Source organism: Dipodomys spectabilis, unplaced genomic scaffold, assembly GCF_019054845.1.
Source record: "Dipodomys spectabilis isolate Male_0828 unplaced genomic scaffold, ASM1905484v1 ptg000054l, whole genome shotgun sequence".
NCBI lineage: Eukaryota > Metazoa > Chordata > Mammalia > Rodentia > Heteromyidae > Dipodomys > Dipodomys spectabilis.
The window spans coordinates 20,267,299-20,287,664 of record NW_024870731.1 but is presented as its reverse complement, the minus strand read 5'-3'; the positions used below and the strand labels follow the sequence as shown (position 1 = coordinate 20,287,664).

At 37.1% G+C, this 20,366-nt stretch overlaps 1 protein-coding gene across 25 annotated transcripts in view; it reads right to left on the bottom strand.

The window, feature by feature from the left end:
• LOC122108226 (sarcolemma associated protein) overlaps window positions 1–20,366 on the bottom strand; it is a 123,439-nt gene that overhangs the window by 27,182 nt on the left and 75,891 nt on the right. For 9 of the 25 annotated variants that reach the window (XM_042680223.1, XM_042680233.1, XM_042680245.1 and 6 more), the window contains 4 exons: window positions 17,301–17,363; window positions 8,586–8,645; window positions 2,661–2,741; window positions 2,338–2,397 (listed from right to left, as the gene is read on the bottom strand). In XM_042680223.1, coding sequence (XP_042536157.1) covers window positions 2,338–2,397; window positions 2,661–2,741; window positions 8,586–8,645; window positions 17,301–17,363 — 264 coding nt within the window. Of the gene's footprint in view, window positions 1–2,337; window positions 2,398–2,660; window positions 2,745–8,585; window positions 8,646–17,300; window positions 17,364–20,366 lie in introns of all 25 variants that reach the window. The other 16 variants (XM_042680230.1, XM_042680241.1, XM_042680247.1 and 13 more) reach the window with 3 other exon arrangements.

Below are 20,366 nucleotides of genomic sequence, written 5' to 3'. Positions count from 1 at the left end.
TGTTTAAATGTTAGCCAAACAAGCTTCATACATTGTATTTGGTTGCTTGGAGACAGTCTCCCACACTTTTCTGTGCTGGCTGGCTTGAAGATAGTTTGACATACTTTTCTGTGCTGGCTGGCTTTGAACTATGATCTTCTTGATCTCAGCCTCCTGTATAGTTAGGATTAGAGGCTTGAGCCACCAGTGCCCAGCAAACTTTATGACTCATTCACTTCCGTTGTTTTTGTTTTTTCACATTTCCATAAAGGTCTCCAGGTTTCGGTTTTGGTTTTTTCTTTTTTCTTTTCCCAGTATCACTAACAACATTTTACACAATTGCATTTCGGAGCAGGTAAGATTCCTGGACTGGTCTGGACTTCCAAATTAACATATATTTGCTATTATGACATTGTCTTATCAACACTGTCTTCTGAGGTGATTATGGATCAGTAAGAATGCTGGAAATTATGGTTTTAAATATTTAAGGACAAATTGGTAATTGGCTGGATGGATCAGCAACCCTCAAAAACTTTCTCCATTCTAGAAGTCAATCAAAGGTAGATTAAGAAGCCATGTGGCAAATGCAAGTAGGGTACTCACTACACACTATATTGAAAATGAACTATACAATTTGTAGGTGGGGACAGGAGGTAAAAATGGGGGGAGAGAGAAGGGAGAGGGAAGGGGGTCAAATGTCCTGAAAGAAATGTACTCTTTCTTTTCTTTTTTCTTTTGTCGGTTCTCGGGCTTGAACTCTGGGCCTGGGCACTGTCCCTGAACTTCTTTTTGCTCAAGGTTATTGCTCTACCATCTGAGTCACAGTGCCACTTCTGGCTTTTATTTAGTAGTTTACTGGAGAGAAGAGTATCATGGGCTTTCTTGCCTGACTGGCTTTGAATTGCGATCCTCAGATCTCAGCTTCCTGAGTAACAAGGATTACTGGTGTGAGATACCAGCACCTGGCTACAAATGTACTTGTTCTTGACTCATGAACCTCTTAATTCCTCGGTACATGTTTTATAATAACAATTAAAAAAAAAAAAAGAAGCCCTGTGATTTTTCAGTATTCATGGGAAAGAAAAGTCAAATCCAGGCTTTTTGGACTTAGGAACATTTTTGACTCCCTCTACAGCCATAGCCACAGTCACCAGGGGAAACCAGGCCAGCAGCAAGGTCATGCTGGGTAAAACTAAGGCCTCCTTCCACATAATCTCAAACCCAGGGTTCACACTGTGATGTCCTTTGATAGCCCGTGCAGAACAATAGGTACTTCTACAAAAAGAAATTTTTTTAGACTATTGCTCTGGTCCTGAAGAACTTCCCAATATGTTTAACCCACTGTGCCAAACTCTTCCTCTGTATAATAAACAATAAATGTTGACAATCACAGGTTTATAAATAAGCCCTCTCAAGACACTTGTTTTACAAACATGTTCATGAATATTGACTTATTTCTTATCTGCTTAATTTTAAACAAGTAAATATCAAGAAATAATACACTTTCTTTTTAGAGGTAAGAGAAGTTAAAAGTTTACTATTACATGTATGGCCTATTTTAGGCATACTTAAAAATTCTTTAGCCCCAAACACCTTGAAGAATATCTTTAAAATGGGATATGTACTAGAGGATAAGGGGACCGGGAAATTATGGAATTTACAGCTGCTACCATAGGATAACAGCAAACAAATGATTCTTTATAGAAAGGTAAGATTTTTAACTAGTTCAAAGTACTAATAAGTTCCTATCAGAGACATGAGGATTAACATAAATACAGCTGCATTTTTCTTTTTTTTTTTGGGGGGGGGGGGGGGGGATCAGTTGTGAGGCTTGAACTCTGGGCCTGGGCGCTGTCCCTGAGCACTTCAGCTCAAGGCAAGTGTTCTACCATTTGAGCCACAGAATTACTTCCAGTTTTCTGGTGGTTAATTGGAGACAAATCTCACGGACATTCCTGCCCAGGCTAGCTTTGAACTGCGATCCTCAGATCTCAGCCTCCTGAGTAGCTAGGATTACAGGTGTGACCCACCCAGTGCCCGGCATACAGCTGCATTTCATTTCTTCTCATTTACTGCTTTTCCTATATAATGCTGACTGATCCAGATTATTCTAATTTTTTTGAATTGTGAAAATACTGTACAGAGGGGTTACAATTACATGGGCATTATTCTAAATTTTTTTTGAACCTTTGGACAAAAACATCAACAATTTCATATTTTAGTTCATACTACTTTACAAAACCTGTTTCAATCTCTTAGCTAAAACTTATAATTTGACATACTGTACAGACAAATTTGTGGCAAAGGGTGAATCTGATGACCTGGTTTATAAAATGTTATGAGAACATGTTAACGTACCTTTTAGTAGAGATACCTTAGCAAGAGGTTCGTTTAGATCTTGCTCATCCATCTGGGCATCTACAGAGGAGGAAAAAAGAGAGATAATTATAAATAATATTCACATCCACCAGAAAGCTTAAACTACATCAAATAAATAAGTAGAATTTACAAAGCTTTTTTATTTAGATAGTTGAAGGTACTTTTAACAAAATAAGTCAAGATTCCAGTGCTTGACTTGTTAAATGGAAGCACTGCTTTTCCCAAAACAAACCTTGACACCTGTATTCTCACAGTTCTGTACAGTATAATACCTGTAGTTTTGTAAAAGCTGTTACACTCACCCGTAGTATCGTCACTGCTCTTTTCCTTGCTTGGACTCAGAGTATCTGATAAGTCTGATTCCTTTGCTTTTGCCTGGTTTTCTACTAAGGAAAAAAAAGTGAAAATCTTGTTATAATACCCTATTATCAAGAAAACTGCTTCAGATTACAAATGTTTGAAATCTATTGCTATGTAAAATACTTTTTTAAAAATGAACCAAGATCACTGAATCTCTTACTTTTCACCACCCTAGCACCAAATGGAATGCTGGGTATTATACACGTAATTGTATTAAATTATAATGTGGCATGTCTCTGTTAAGCAGAGAGGGCTGGGCTTTTGGTCAAGGCTGTTCACTTGCCAACTAGAAACAAAATGAAGATAGCTTTGCTAAAGTTCACAAAACTGCAACAAATACAGCAGAATTCCCAGTACAATGTGGACTTTGTATAAAGATGATAGAAAGAAAACTACTATGGAAAACAATAGCCAGAAGGCTGTCTTAGTAATGCTTACAGTTATATAATAAAATTCTGGAAAGCACAAGTATTTGCAATAAAGGCACTATTTAAAACAAAATGCCTATTTCTAAAGAAAACATAACTAAATCACAGTAAGAAAATTTCAAAAGTAAAGTTTTGAAATTTCTAAGAGATATTCTAGTAGATCCAATGAAGTCATTCTAGGCCATTTTCAACTAATTGCTCTAAAAATCCTAATTGTAAGCCAACAGTCTATTGATGACCAGTAATTAATTAGGCCTCAGGTTCTCATCTGAAATAGCATCCTTTAGAACAGAATTTACAAAGGGGGTAATTTCTTTGATCAAATCCTACAGCATCTCCCCATTCCCCACCAGGCCCTAACAGAATTAAGTTCTAAATACCTGCAATGGCTCTCACAGGAGCTCTGCTTCACTCATTGTGCTTCTTTCTAGGCTAGAGCCTGCCAGCTCATTACAGCCTTCAATTCTTTGCTTGAGTCTGTATCTCTCTAACCTCAACTACCATTCTCTCTATCTAGCCTGTTCATTCTGTAAGATATGCTTTACGCCCTATCACCTTTAAAGGTCTTCACTTCTCTAATATGTTGATTTTAGCCTGTCTTTTCTCACTTAAAGTGTAAGTAAGAATTGTCACTGCAGTATTGTTCATTATTGAAAAATGAGATATAGGTATTGAGAATGAAAAATGCTCAAGATATACTTACTAATTCAAGTAAATATTAAGATGAAGATCAGAATCTATACTATAACCCCATGTACATCAATATTTATTTATTTATTCAGTAATAAGGTCTCACTATGTAGCCTAGGCTAGTCTCAAACTCCCAATCCTCTTATCTCAACCTCCCAAATGCTGGGATTATGGGACTACACATCACATCAGGCAATCAGAATTTTTAATGTTATATATACTTTCAAAGTCCACAGGCAGCTATAATAGAGATATTAATGATAATTTCTGGAGGTGAATTCCTGGTGGATATTTATTAATGTTATCTATAGTTACATGTTGCTTGCAAACTTTTAGTGGCTATAAATTGCTTTACAATCTAAATTTTAAGAGATATATTCCAGTTTAAAAGATATAAAAAACATCTAAAATCATGCAGGGTCGAAATATTTAATACATATTAAAACAAAACTATATAGAAGAACACCTGTAAAATTTATGACAGCTTATAAAATGTATAATAAGTGGCAAGAAATCTTTGCTTCTTGTCCCATGTCCATTTGTGGTAAAAAGTCAAGTGCTGAGTAATAGCAGGAATTTAGGTTAGTAGTGAAGTCACCAACCATGAAGGCCTATGGGAATCTAATCTGTGACCTCTTTTGTATTCACAGTGTGCCATAATCAGGCATTTCAGAACGTTCTAGTTTTGATTACAAAGTTAAACTTTCAAACAAAACAGGCTCATATACCTAATCTCTATAAATGGATACAGAGGAGGTCAGTCTGGAAGAAATAAAGGGAACAGTAAAAACATGACTCTCCCTTGATGATCATGACACTAAAGCATTTTTCAATATATTTCAGTTTATTTTCTTTTTCTTTCTTTTTTTTGGTCAGTCGTGGGGCTTGAACTCTAGGCCTGAACGCTGTCCCTCAGCTCTTCAGCTCAAGGCTAGTGCTCTACCACTTGAGCCACAGTGCTACTTCCAGTTTTCTGGTGGTTTATTGGAGATAAGAGTTTCACGGACTTTCCTGCCTGGGATGGCTTTGAACTGCGATCCTCAGATCTCAGCCTCCTGATTAGCTAGGATTACAGGCGTGAGCCACCAGCGCCTGGTGTCTATTTTCTTTTGTTGTAAAAATATTAGTTTTGCTTTATTTTGTATTTTACATCTGATGGCCCCAAACTGAATATTTGGTTTTTCTCTTCTGCCTTTGCTGCTCTTTCAGTATCTATACTGTTTCTCCCAACAGCACAAGCAGTCTGATCCTCATATGGTATAGAGATCTCCAATAATCCCAGCTCTCTAGCACATTGCACCAGGCCCTCCTATTTCACTGCTGAGATCTGAGCATTGTGACTCAAAGACAGCCCATATAGGAAAGTCCATGAGACTCTTATCTCCAACTAACCACTAAAAAGCCACAAGTGGAGCTGTGGCTCAAGTGGTAGAGTGCTGCTTTGAGCAAAAATAGCTGAGGACAGCACCCAGGCTCTGAGTTTAAGCCCCAGGACTAGTACAAAAAAAAAAAAAAATCCATACAAACATCTATCTATCTTATCTAATCTAATCTAAATGTATATTTATCTCTGGCACACAGATTATTGAGCCTGGGCCTCATACATTTAAGACAAGTGCTTTATCATTTGAGCCACCAGCTTTTTTTTTGTTGTATTTGGCTTTTGATATAGTCTTTATAAGCCTGTATAAGCCTTGAAATCAAGATCATACTATCTCAAGACACTTATAGCCAGATTGAAAACATTTTAAATTATTTTTATTATCTTTTTTTTTTTTAGTAATTGCACAAAGGAGTTGCATTTGTATTATTCTTTATGTGTATATGCCAAGAATGGGGTTTGAAAACAGAGTATAGGTGTGCCAGGGCTTTACCACTTGAGCCAACTTGAGCCACAGCTCCACTCCAGCTATTTTTGGTGGTTAGCTGGAGATAAGAGTAGGACTTTCTTGACTGGGTTGTATTCAAACGGCTATCCTCAGATCTTAGCCTCCTAAATAGCAAGGATTGTACAGGTATGAGCCACTGATGCCTGGCTTGTATATTATTCTTCAAGGATGAATTCTATTCATTGTGTGGACTTACATGCCACATTTATTTAATAAAAAATTTTTCATTAACTATATTTCCTTCTTGTCACTTTATCTATGTTTCGGAGACAGGATCAACCTATCGCCCAGGCTAGGTTCAAGTTGCGGTATTTCTGTCTCGTTTACTGAATTCAGAAATTACAGATGTGTAATGTCTTTCTCATTGCTTATAAAATGCATTGAAACATCCTTTTATATATGTAGTACTTGTCCTGGGACTTGAACTCGGGGCCTGGGTGCTGTCACTCAGCCTTTTTTCTCAAGTCTGGTGCTAGACCTCTTAAGCTCTATTCTGAGTCTTTGGTGGTTAATTGGAGATAAGAGTCTATGACTTTACTGTTTAGGCTGGCTTTGAAATAGCTTCTCACACCTCAGCCTCTTGAGTAGCTAGAATTACAGGGGTGAGCAACCAGCTCCCTGCTCATCCTTGCATATTTATCTAATTGGTTCCTTAAAATGAAAACCAAGCTCTGTATGGTGGCACAAACCTCTAATCCCAACATTCAGTAAGCTGAGGTAAATGGATTACAAGTTTAAGACCAGTCTGAACCACATAATGAGACCTTGTTTCAAAAAAAAAAAACACCAAAACCCAATCAAACCAATAAAAATTTGGAAGTGCAACTGCTGGGTCAAAAGCATATTCTTTTTAAAAAAATTAATGGTTATTTTTCCTTTTATTAATTTATTTAATGTTTATGTGGTACCAAGGAATCGAACCCAGGGCCTCATGCATGCTAGGCAAGCACTCTGCCACATATGCACATTCCCTGCCATATTCTTAAATGAACCCCAGGAAATGGAAACAAGAGTTGTTTTTTTTTCCTTTGCTTTCTTTCTCTCTCTCTCTCACTCCTCTCTCTCTCTCCCTCTCCCCTCCGCCCCCCCCTCTGGTTCGGGGCATGATCTCAGGGCCTGAATGCTGTCTGTGAGATTTTTGCTCAAGGGCAGCACTCTACCACTTGAACCACTTCTGACTATTTTATTTTTTGGGGGGGAGGTTTATTGAAGATAAGGGTCTCACAGACTTTCCTACTCGGGCTGGCTTTGAATTGCAATCCTCAGATCTCAGCCTCCTGAGTAGCAAGGATTTCAGGCATGAACCACTGACACCTGGCTTTGTTTTCTTTTTGTCTTGTTTTTATCTGTCTTTGGAAGGGGAGGGGAGGGAAAGGGTAAACAAATGCAGCAGTCTACTCCCAAGATACTATGTTGAAAATAACTATAACTTGTGTGTGGGGATGGGAGGGAAAAATTGGGAGAGTGCAAGGGAAGAGGTAAGACTGTCCAAAAAGAAACGTCCTCTTTCCCTGACTTACATAATGCAACCCCTCCGTACATCACCTTTATATTAACAATAAAAATTAAAAAGCCATATGATTCAAAAATTTCAATGTATATTTTAGAGTTTATATTTAAAAATCATTAATAGTGTACAAATACTTTTTAAAAGATGATACCACTAATTTCAAGTAAATGTACCAGAGATGCAATTTATTACTCAGAACTCTTAAGACAGCAAGATACTACTATTCTTTCTGCGACTCTACCCCTCCACCCGAGCTTTACTCAGACTTCGAAGTGCAGGCTACTCCACCAACTCATCTGAATAGGTACTTAGGTGGTGAAGTAAAACCTATTTTAAAGTCTGTTCTCATCTCACTTTAGTAAGATGAAATAAACTTCCATATGTACTAAAAATAGTTCACTGTTCTGAAACTCAATGCCTGTTTGCCAGAACAATATTAGTGCTGCATATTTTAGGCATTCTTTCTCCAAATATGGTCTCTACCGTGCACAAAATCCAAAATGAAAGCCACTAGATATATGAAATAACACCATCTTTTAAAATATTTTTAAAAGCTAAATGAATCTAGTTGTTTTGGCAAAATAGAGCAACTAAAATTAAATGTTCTACAATTTTATCACTGTTTTAACTGACAAAAAGATTAGGTATCTATATTTAAATTTTATATCAGCAAAGCCTGCTGAAAGTTCTGCCGTGACAATGAGCACATTCCACCAGATTTGCCTAACTTCCTTATACATAAAAGTAACTTGACAATATAATGTTTTAAGTTCACTTTTTTTCCCTAACTCTGATAATGCAATACAAAGAATTAACACAGTAAACTACTTTGGCTGTTACTGAACTATTTGTCCCCAAATGTAAGAAGATTTTCATTGACAAACTGATTGATTTCATTTAAATTATACTGGGATGTCAAAACATAAGGAAATATTAAATAAGCATAGAAATTTAAAAATTACCATCTTCTCCAATGAAACTAAGCATTTTTCACTACACAAAAACTTACATTGTGTTTGATTAAAATTTTTGTATCAAAGATGAAAATAATACTGGTGGTCGGACAGAAAGATCATAACCAAATTTTAATACTAAAGAAACCTGTAACAAATATTACTTTCAAAAAACATACATATATAACCACTTTGAAAGAATTTCCAATTAAGACATCTTTTTAAAAGGAGAAATCCAATTATTTTATATATAATTTGATATTGTTTACTGAATTGCCATTTTGAGAGTCAGAAGAAATAAACGGATGGTTAAAATATTATGACATTGAAAATTTACACTAACCTACATTTATCCAGAAGAACTGTCAAAAAAATATAGAAAAATCAGAGAACCAACCTTTTGAAAGCTTTGTTTCTTCTACCACTTTGGTTAGATGCCCTTCGACAATCAGCTTCTCTGCCAAAGAAAATAAACGTCACCAACCAAGCCAAACTGAGCAGCATTTCCCTGAGAGGGACAGTGTAACACATTCCATGACCAAATTTAAAGATGGTAACATTACTCCCAGGACCAAGCTTGAACAAAGAACTCGAACCTGAAGGGGAACTAGAGAACTCCAAGGATGATAGAGCAACCAGGTTAACATAGGAACTGGGGACAAAAGACACTTTTTCTTTTATTTCACTAGATTTCACCTTATTTAAAACAGTCCTTTTTACAAAGGAATCAGAAGAAAACAACAGTGCACTCCTCTATAAATCTAGGATATTGAGTTGAAATAAAAGAATTCTGAGTAGTTGTTTTACTTAGATATGAAATAAAAATTATCTCATACAGACTTTTCCCTGCTGACACAATTCAGCAGAGACTTAAGTAAGATATTTCAAGTAAAATGAATTTTAGAAGTTAACCACTTAGAGAAATAAAGTACTGTTTTATGGAGGATTTTCTGTGAATATGCAATATACCTTCTTTATAATTTTTTGAAATTCATATATTTTCCCATTCTGCATTTCACTAAGAAGAATATATCTATTCTGAATAGCCCCTTCTTTAATACTGTATACCAGTTGGTTTCTTTCAATTTACTCTTCTACAGCATATGAAGTAATTTTTTTATTCTTTGACTCTTTTTTTATGTGCTGGTAAAGGGGTTTCAACCCAGGGTTAGGGAGCTCTCCTTTAGCTTTTTCCCCGTAAGGTTAGGGCTCTAACACTTGAGTCACACCTCACTTTAGGCTTTTAAGAATCTCCCAGACTTTCTGTCCGGACTGCCTTGAACCTCAAGGATTACAGCCACTGGTGCCTGGCTTTACTCTTTGACTCTGAAGTAACTGCAACTTGGCCCACATCCACCCTTTAACATTAAGATCATTATAATCTCATTTGCCAATGCCTATGGATCTTTTCTTTACTTTTTATTTGATTGCTTGTGCTTTCCTTTCTTAAAGTAAAAATAATAGATTTAGATACTTCTTAAAGTCATTAGTCCTATAAGATGCAAATTATAACCTGTCTGATGCATGCTGTCCTAGTCCCACTTCATTCTTGAAAGTTATTACTTCCACTTTTAGCCATTTTTCTGTTAGTTCCATTTGTTGTTTGTTTGTTTGTTTATTTAGAGATGGGGTCATATTATGTAGTTCAGGCTGGCCTGGAACGCAAGATTCTTCTACTTCCACCTCCCAAGTACTGTATTACAAGTGTACTAGTATATCTACCCACTATATATTTCTAAATAATATTGATTTAAAGCCCTTCTATTTTATATACTATTTATTAACAATATTTTATATATGATTAAGCTGTTTCATATTCTACCATCACCTTAAGAGTGCATTTCACCTATCTATAATCAGTAGTTTTATCTATTTAATCTGAATCATCTAAAATGCTATTATATATTTTTCCTACTTACACAACAGTAATTCTGAAGTTTATAATGCATCATGCTTTGCTTTGCTAATGTTTTATATGTATCCTAAACATAGGCCACGTTCTCAAAGAACCATAAAATCTCTCATATGGTCAAACATATCAGTAATCTGCCATATATTTCCATCCCTCTCTTCTCGTGTTTTAGTTGTGCTGCTCTAGGCAGGGATGTGACATGTGTAAAACTCTCTGTGATCTTGGATTCCAAATCTTTCTTTTCTGTTATATTCTCTTGTTTTACTATAATACATCCTCTGATAGAGAGTAAATATTTTGTGGCCGTCCCTCTGGAAATGTTGGCATTCTATCCTCATGCTTATTTAATAGTTTGATTAAACTTACAAACTATCATTTTTTTTTCCATCGGAATTTTCAAAGTAGAGGATGGTTGAGAATGTTGAAAGGTGTAACATATATCAAGATGTACTGTATTGATAAATTGCTTTGTTAAATGGCAACTTCTTTGTACAACTACCTAAAGATTTTTTTTATTTTTGTCAGTTGTGAGGCTTGGACACTATCCCTCAGCTCTTTAACTCAAGGTGAGCACCCTACCACTTGAGCCACAGTGCCACTTCCAGTTTTCTGAGTAGTTTCTTGGAGATAAGAGTCTCACAGACTTTCCTGCCTGGGCTGGCTCTGAACCACGATCCTCAGATCTTAGCCTTCTGAGTAGCTAGGATTATAGGTGTGAGCCATTTTAAAATTAAGATAATTTTTTAAAAAGAGAAAAAAATATGAATTTTCAAAGTGTTGTTTCACTGCTTTCTAGCTTTCAAATAGAAGGCATGTGACATACACTCTTGTTCCTATAATAGAGCACCTTGGAGGAATCTACACCCTAACTTCCTAATACTGAGCTTCCTCAATCCACAGGACTCATGCTCCCTAGGGCCAAAGCATTTGAGAGTATGATTTAAAAAACACAAAAACTGTTGTCTTACCTATTGTCCCTACTGCAGGAACTCTAGAAGTGTGGTGAGATGCAGTATCATCAGATGGTAAAGACCCTACTGAACTAGATTCTTTTTTATTTTTATTTTTTTGATATTAAAGAAGCAACTTTATTGAGAAGGTTCCTACACTGACCAGCCAGGGCCACAGCTCAGGCTCGGGAGCTGATACTGCGACCTGAACTAGATTCTTGAGTGACAATGTAATCTCCTCCCTAACATGGACTTGAAGCATGAGGGAGAAATTCATATTTGTCAAAGCAAGCCATTTTAGATTTGAGAGGGGCGGGTGGGGAGGGGGAAGGGGACAAGAGAGGGGGAAAAAAGTAAAGATTCCAGAGTTTATTCACTGCTACATTATAATTCAGCTTATTATGACTAATATTAGACCCTTTTGTTCCTTCTGGAAGTTTCTCTAATTCTTATATTGACTTCAATCTAGACCAGTTTTTTATTTATTTATGGTCCGGTTGTGGGGCCTGAACTCTGGGCCTGGGCGCTGTCCCTCAGCTCTTCAGCTCAAGGCTAGCGCTATACCACTTGAGCCACAGCACCACTTCCGGCTTTTTTTTCTTTTTGCTTATGTGGTGCTGGGGAATCGAACCCAGGGCCTCATGCATGCAAGGCAAGTGCTCTACCACTGAGCCACCTTCCCAGCCCCAAGACCAGTTTTTGTTGTTATTGTTGGTTGTGGGCGTTGACTTCAGGGCCTGGGCAGTATCCCTGAGCTCTTTCACTCAGATTACATAGAGCTCTACCACTCTGAGCCACAGCTTCTTCCAGTGTTCTGGTGATTAACTGGAGATAAGTCTCATGGACTTTCCTGCCTGGGCTGGCTTTGAACTGTGATCCTCAGATCTCAGCCTCCAGAGTAGATAGGATTACTGGTGTGAGCTACCAGCATCTGGCTAGAACCACATTTTTATTTATTAAAATATTACTTGTATTCCATAACTTAAAAAATACAGCACCTTGTTTCATCCATGAAACATTTATCTCTCTGAATAAATGACATCATGTCTAAACTGAATTTCTTTTACTTCTTTCCTCCCATATGGGTTAGGTATCTCTCCTGTCTAAGCTTCCACAGCTCTTTATTTCTATCTTGGTGAAGATATACTGCAACTACTCATCATATTTATGCATGCTGAGTGGCATGCACCACTACTCTTGGCCTGTTTCATTCACTTTTAAAGCCCCAATAGCTCAAATGCCAGGAAATATGCAGGAGATATTTAATTAATATTTGTTGAATACATACATGTATTGAAAAAATACTTCTTATTGCCAGTCCTGAGGCTTGAACTCAGGGCCTGGGAACTGTCTCTATGAGTTTCTTTTGATCAAGGCTAGCACTCTACCACTTGAGCCACAGCACGACTTCTGTGCTACTGAGGAATTGAACCCAGGGCTTCATGCATGCTAGGCAAGCACTCTATTACTAAGCCACATTCCCAGCTAAGAAAAATTATTTTAGTATTCCCTCATCCTAAAATACTGAGGATTAAAAACAATATACAAAGAAAGGTTTGGATAATACTGGTTTACAAAAGCTGAACAATAATCAGCTGCTGATATTCTCATTATTGGTAATATTTTAGGTCATATTATCAAATCTGATGAAACACTAATTGCCTATAATTAAAGAATTAAAAAACATAGATAACATTAAAAAACAGTTTCCAAGCTTTTAATCTCAAATATAGGATAAGAACCTCAATGCTTTGCTGTAGTCAGTATCATCAAAAAAGGTGAGAACTGAATCTGTCCTGATCCTGTCCTGGAGATTCAAGAGAGCTTCCCTGTAGGTCTTAAAAGAGCTATTTAGCTAGGCACCAGTGCTTATGTCTGTAATCCTAGATACTCAGGATGCTGAGATCTGAGGATGTGGCTCGAAGCCACATCTCTATCTCCAATAAACTACTCAGAAAAAGCTGAAAGTGATGCTGTGGAGTTCTAGTCTTGAGCACAAAGAAGCTCACTGACAGCGATCAGGCCCGAGTTCAAGACCCAGGAAAAGTGAAAAAAAAAAAAAAAAAAAAAGAGCTAAAGATATAGAGAGAGTAGGAGGCTTTTGTTTTGTTTTCCTGAGTACTATGTAGCTCAGGTTAGTCTTGAAATAATCACTGCTTCAGCCTCCTGAATACTGGGCTAATAGGCATGTACCTCCACATTCAGTATTTTTGAACATTTTTCTTCTTTTCTCTCTCTTTTTTAATGAAGACAACAAATATCTATTTTGTCTTTGTTTTCTTTTTATATTTATTTTCTGTATTTGTGATGCTTGGGATCACAAATTTGGGTGGACTTGTATATCATGCTAGGCAGCCAGCTGTTCTGTACTGAGTTATATTACTAGCTTCTTTTTTCTTCTTCTTCTTCCTTTCTTCTTTAAACTTCCTTTAATCAAGGATACACTAAGCTACATGTATTTACTGTGGAAAAAAATAACACAAAATACATAAAGCACAAAGGTACAGATCAATAATTAATTAATTAATTAATTTTAATTTTTGCTGGTCCTGAGGCTTGAACTCTGGGTCCGGAAGCTGACCCAGAGCTCCTTTTGCTCAAGACCAGCACTCTAACACTTGAGCCACAGTGCCAATTCCAACTTTTTCTGTGATTAATTGGAGATAAGATTCTCACAGACTTTCCTGCCTGGGCTGGCTTTGAGCTGAGATGCTCAGATCTCAGCCTCCTGAGTAGGTAGGATTACAGGCGTGAACCACTGGAAACTGATTATAGCAATTCTTATTATAGAAGATATTCTGCCTTTTCAAAAAACAGTTCCAGGAACTATTTGTCTTAAAACACAAGAAGAAAGAACAAAGAGAAAAGGATATAGAATTGAAGGACAGATTAAAAATGACATGTAATGGGCCAATTTCAGGAACAGTAACAGATCTTTTCTAATAATGAACAATCTACATACTAGAACACTAATGACATGAGTGAGACTATTACCTATGTGCAGTTATACTAATGAAAATCTAGAAGAAATGCCAGGAAGCTGGCTGCCTTGGGGAAATAACAGGTATAAACAAATACCTTCCAACATATCCTAAGACCAGACGAACAAAGAAATAAAGAGTTAGAAACACCTAGCTCACAAAGTATTCTTATAATAGGGACAAAACTACCAAGAACAAGGGACCACAGTATTTTCTATTCTTTGCTACAAATATATGGCTTTAAAAAATAAAAATTGAAAAAGCTTTCATATAGAATATGCAATCAGAAAAATCCTAAATTTTCCAAAGAGACTGAGCTCATAGAGCGATGAAAAGGAAACATGCAGTTATACAGCAACACTGATTCAATGTGTTTCTCCAAATAAGGGGATTTTTATGTGAGAACAAGCCCAAGCTGGAAGGAGGGAACAAAAGAAGTACAGAGATAGTGACTATAATTTCAAATGGGGTGGGAGGCAGGAAAAGAATGTTTTGAAAATCAGGGAAAGAAAACTAAAAATAACAATAAGACCTGAAACATTAAGATAATTAATGTTGTGCTTAACAATAATAAACAATAAAAATAGTAAACTTGGAAACCTGCTCTGACACCTAGCAGTAATGTCTCACCTCCTCAGGACAGACAGTAGGAAGAGGCATCAAAGGGACAGAGAGCAGTCAGCGAAGGCTATCTTTACTGTACTTATGGAGTGATAGCAAATCCTCCCCATGTCCTTACAGAAAGCCTCTACCTTCACCTTTCCATCGTTCACACCAATATAAATAAGCTCATCAAATGACAAAATTCATGAACACCCAAAACAGACTTAAAAACATACATTCTGTTAGCTCAGAAAGCATTTTTTTAAGGCAGGTGCTGGTGGCTTATGCCTGTAATCAGAGCTACTCAGGAGACAACAGTCTGAGGATCGTGATTTGAGGATCATGATCTGAAGTCAGCTCAGGAAGAAAAGTCCAAGAGACCATCAACAAGTCTGACTGGAGGCTGGAAAATGGCTCAGTGGTAGAGTGCTTGCCTTGCATACATGAGGCCCTAGGTTATATTCCTCGGCACCACATAAGCAGAAAAAGATGGAAGTGGCGCTGTGGCTCAAGTGGTAGAGCGCTAGCCTTGAGCTAAAGAGCTGAGGGACAGTGCCTAGTCCCAGACTTCAGGCCCCCACAACTAACAAAAATAAAAAAATTAAAAAAAAATAAAGTCTGACTGAACACCAAAAAGTCCTAAGTGGAGTAGTGGAGGTTTGGTATGGCTCAAGTGGTAGTACACTAGCCTTGAACATAAATCACAAATTCTTAGGGATAGTACCCAGACCCTGAGTCAAGCCCCAGGATTGGCACAGACAACAACAACAACAACAAACTACCACATTTCTTTAGTTATACAAGAGGGTATTTCAGGGTTACCTTTCCACACATTTACAATTAATTCCAATCAATGTCAACCCTTCTATTGCTATTCCTGACCCGCCCCCCTCCTCTCAAAACAACTTCAATAAGTTTCACTATTCTATTTTCATACCTGCTAATAATCGATTTCAGTTTATCAACCTCTATCATCCTTCTTTTTAGCATAACCTAACCCCTGTACTTTCCCTTACAATCTTTTTCTCTTTCCCAGGCAGAATATATCTTTATCAGAACACAAAAGTCTCAATGTATCCACAAAGTTAGCAAAGTAAACCTGAAGTAACAAATTTTCAAGGAACGTGATGGGTTTGAATAGCAATCCTCAGATCTCAATCTCCTGGCTAGGATTATGGGCATGAGCCACTGGTGCCCAGCACCAGCAGCTTTTCTAAAAGCTTCTACATTTCCTTAAATATCTCAGGAGCATTACATTTGATCTGTTCAGGTTGGGTCCATACTAAAAATTCTCCTAAAGTTGTGGATGGGGACTCAATATGCATACATAGTCATGAAATGTGATTATAACAGAAAAATGCAGAAAACCACTAATTTCAAAGACAGAAAAGAGGAAGGAAAAAAAATGCCTAAATGTTTGCCTGATACTCATCCTCTTCTAACCCTTTTTTTTTTTTTGGTCCGGTTGTGGGGCCTGAACTCTGGGCCTGGGCGCTGTCTCTCAGCACTTCAGCTCAAGGCTAGCACTCTACCACTTGAGCCACAGCGCCACTTCCGGCTTTTTTCTTTTTGCTTATGTGGTGCTGAGGAATTGAACCTAGGGCCTCAGGATGCAAGGCAAGCGCTCTACCACTGAGTCACCTTCCCAGCCCACCCTTTTGTTTTTAAGATAAGGTCTTGAACTCAAGACCCTCTTGCTATCTACCTTCTATATAGATGAAATTAGTTAGGCGCTACCATATCCAGGCTTGTCTTAAAAATATTTGTAAAGATAGCCTTGTGCAACTTCCCAAGAGTAGAGGTGACATCAGACTGTGAAGCAACCTGCCCAAGAAACAGAAAGCTCCTACTGCCCCATCTTCAGAATTGGGTGTCCAAACAGAATAACAGTTTTTAATAGTGTCATTTAATCAAACAAATGTATTTTAGGACCTCCAAAACTTCTGGGGGCAGAGGCCTCTAGCTACTTGTAATCCTAGCTACTTGAAAGGCCGAGATTTGAAGGATTACAGTTTGCATAGCTACCCTAGGTAAAAAGTATAAGAAACACCAATCTCAACTAATAAAAAGCTGGGATCAGTGGATCATGCCTAACACCTCAGCAATATGGGGAAAAGCAAAAGCAAGCACCTATTTGAAAAACGATGAAAGCAAAAGCGTTAGAGGTGTAGCTCAACTGGTAGTCTTTCTGTCAAGCACAAGTTCAAGCTTGAATCCAAGCAAAGAAAAGACTCTCAAAAATCTATGAACTAGAACTTAAAATAGGTTATTATTACTATTTCTTCATTAACTATCCACATAGAAAGTTTAGGTGCATGGAACTGCATTTTATTGCTTGCTCAATAATGACTTCTAAGCTACAAGTCTGAAATGTGTGTATATGTGCCTACATGTGTAATGTGAAATGCTCAGCTCCATGAAACAGAAATATTTTCTCAAAATGGAGGAAAATTTAAGCCCCAGTACTGACACCAAAAAAAAAAAAAAAAAAAAAAAAAACCAAAATCAAAAGAGAGAAAAAGAAATAGTATGAAAAGATTTGTTGTTCTCTTAATCTGAAGATGGTTCTTTGTGTGCTTATATACAACATATGCATTGAGATCCTCACTTTTTTCAATTTAACCCTGGATTTCATAAAATCAATGTGAAAAATACTCTGTACTCACTCTGGCATTCTATGAAATGATGAATAAAAGTGCAGTCCCCGCCACTCTTTGAAAGCAAGTGCTCTAATAAAGAAAGAAACACTTTTAAGGATAAAGTTTTTTGCTGTCTTAGAAAACCAACAGCAAATGTAGGAAACGTGGAATGTATTAACATGGGTAACTCTGACTGAGTAGAAGTAATAATAGTTGAATATATTTTATTACTAAAGCAGAAATATTTTGGAGTTATAAGACTGAAATATAACCATTCATTTGTACCCTGTACAGTTAACTTTTAAAGGTGTAGTTTTTATCCAAAGAGTTAAAACAACAAAAGAAGAACCCCCCCCCAAAAAAGCTTCTCCTACTTTTAAAATATGCATTTTTCTATTATAACTTAACAAATATTAAAGACATTTTTAAAAATGGTTATTAGTATGCTTTCAAGTATATGTTCTCTAAAGGCTTTCATCAGACCTATTCAAAGAGGCAAAAGGTAAGAAAATTCAGTAATACTACAAAATAATCCCTTGAATTTTTTTTCTTTCGGCAGTCGTGGGGCTTGAACTCTGGGCCTGGGTGCTGTCCCTCAGCTCTTCAGCTCAAGACGAGCGCTCTACATCTTGAGCCACAGCACCACTTCCAGTTTTCTGGTGGTTAATTTGGAGTTAAGAACCTCACAGACGTTGCTGCCTGTGCTGGCTTCGAACTGCAATCCTTATATCGCAGCCTCCTGAGTAGCTAGGATTACAGGCATGAGCCACCAGCACCCGGTTTGAAAGTTTTACTTTTGCACTTTCATTTTCACAAATAATCCTCTGAGTCCCTTTATCTAAACTTCAGATACTATTAAACACTATATTGCTTATCTCTACCCAAATGATCAGATTTAGCTTCTGTAGATCTTAAAATAAGAGCTTCCTTTTAAATAGTGTTGCTAAGGTCAAATGTAATTTGGTTTTGGAAAAAAAAAACAGATGAGGAAAAATCAACTTGTAAACATAGTGGTTTAATAAGAGTTTCAGTCCTTTTCTTACAGTAGTCTTCATTTACCTTGACTAGAAGAACTAATAACTTCTGAATCTAGGTAAGATTCTTCAATTACATGCTTGTATGTTTCACAACTACCACTTAGATTTTTGAAATATTAAATTTATATTCCTAATGATGATTATCTGAAAGGTGCGTAAGCACTAAAACCTATGGCAGAGAGTGCAAAAGAGAACCCTCATTCTCTTCTCCTCCATCTCAAACACATCTCCTACTCTGATCATCCTCTCTTGACATCCTTTCTTGTACGCTGTCTTCTTTTATTTCTCAAATTGTCTTTTTCTTCACCTATTACACAGTGTGAAGAACCTGCACCCTACTTTTACTACCAGAATAAGATAAAAACATAGGCAGAAAGGATTGACGCAACTCATGCTTTTGATCGCTGTGCAGAGATATAATGTAGCCACTCAGAAGAAAAAACAAACATCTCACTGTAATAAAAATCGGGAAATCAAGGAATTTAAATAAATAAATAGAATTTGAAAATTAGAACCAATTGAAAACCAAACAGAAGCCTCAGTAGATGAGCCAATGCCAAGATAGTTATTTTTAAATAAATTCTATTGACAACACTTTGAAAACCCAAACCATATAATACCACATTAAATATGAAATTTGGAGCCAATTTTAATGTCACTAAAGGATTTTATGAAACATCCTGAAGCCAAATTTCAGATTAATATCAAAGGACTTCAGATGACATTTATAAAAGCAGGCTATCCTATAAATCACCCTAGTGTCTCCCTGGTTTGAATATATCTGAACTCTACACTAAAATATTTACTACTTTAACATCTATGATTAATATAAGATAAATAACTGTGGATTACTTCTACAAAGACTTTTTTTTTATTTTGGTCAGTTGTGGGGTCTTGAACTCTGGGCCTGGGTTCTGTCCCTGAGCTCTTCAGCTCAAGGCTAGCACTCTACCACTTGAGCCACAACACCATTTCCAGTTTTCTGGTGGTTAATTGGAGAAAAGAGTCTCACAGACTTTCCTGCCTAAGCTGGCTTTGAACTGAGATACTCAGATCTTAGCCTCCTTAGTAGCTAGGATTACAGGCATGAGCCACTGGCCCCGGCTACAAAGACTTTTTAATGCACATAAAAGTCTTACAGTTAGTATATATGTAAAGGATTTTGCTGGTGACAGTTTTTTATTACTTGAATTCAGGCCTTTAGGAGTTCACTCACTAGAACTATTAAAAAATGCATGCCATTGATAGAGTTCAAAGGGAAGCAGGTATTTATGGGATGGAAGAGAGGTGGTTTGATTCTGGATAGGGTTAAAAGAGTGTAAAATAAACAACTATGGAAGCATAGTGAACCACCACTCTACTTCAAGTGTATTTTATTACATGTGAGTTTCCTGTAGTTTTTTTTTTTTTGTCAGTCTTGGGGCTTGAACTCTGTGCCTGAGCACTGTCCCTCAGCTCTTCAGCTCAAGGCGAGCACTCTACCACTTGAGCCACAGTGAGGCTTCCAGTTTTCTGAGTGGTTTATTGGAGATAAGAGTCTCATGGACTTTCCTGCCCTGGCAGGCTTTGAACCATGAGCCTCAGATGTCAGCCTCCTGAGTAGCTAGGATTCTTGGTGTGAACCACCAGCGTTGTTTTTTGTTTGTTTGTTTGTTTTTGTCAGTCATGGGGCCTGAACTCTAGGCCTGGGCACTGTCCCTCAGCTCTTCAGCTCAAGGCTAGTGCATAGAGTAACTAGGATTCTAGGTGTGAGCCACAGTGCCACTTCCATCTTTTTTTGCTTAGGTGGTGCTGAGGAATCAAACCCAGGGCCTCATGCATGCAAGGCAAGCACTCTACCACTGAGCCACCTTCCCAGCCCCCCTGTAGTTTGTTTGTTTTTTAAACACCTAGAATATCTAATCTTCAAATGTAGTTAGTTTGAACAGAGATATGCTTTAAGGTTTTTTAAGCACTTAAGTAAAATTACTATGAAATATTTCATTAATAATCTTAAAATACTTGTTTAACATTTTAGATATTGTGAATTAACTAAACATATTATTAAAATGTTTTT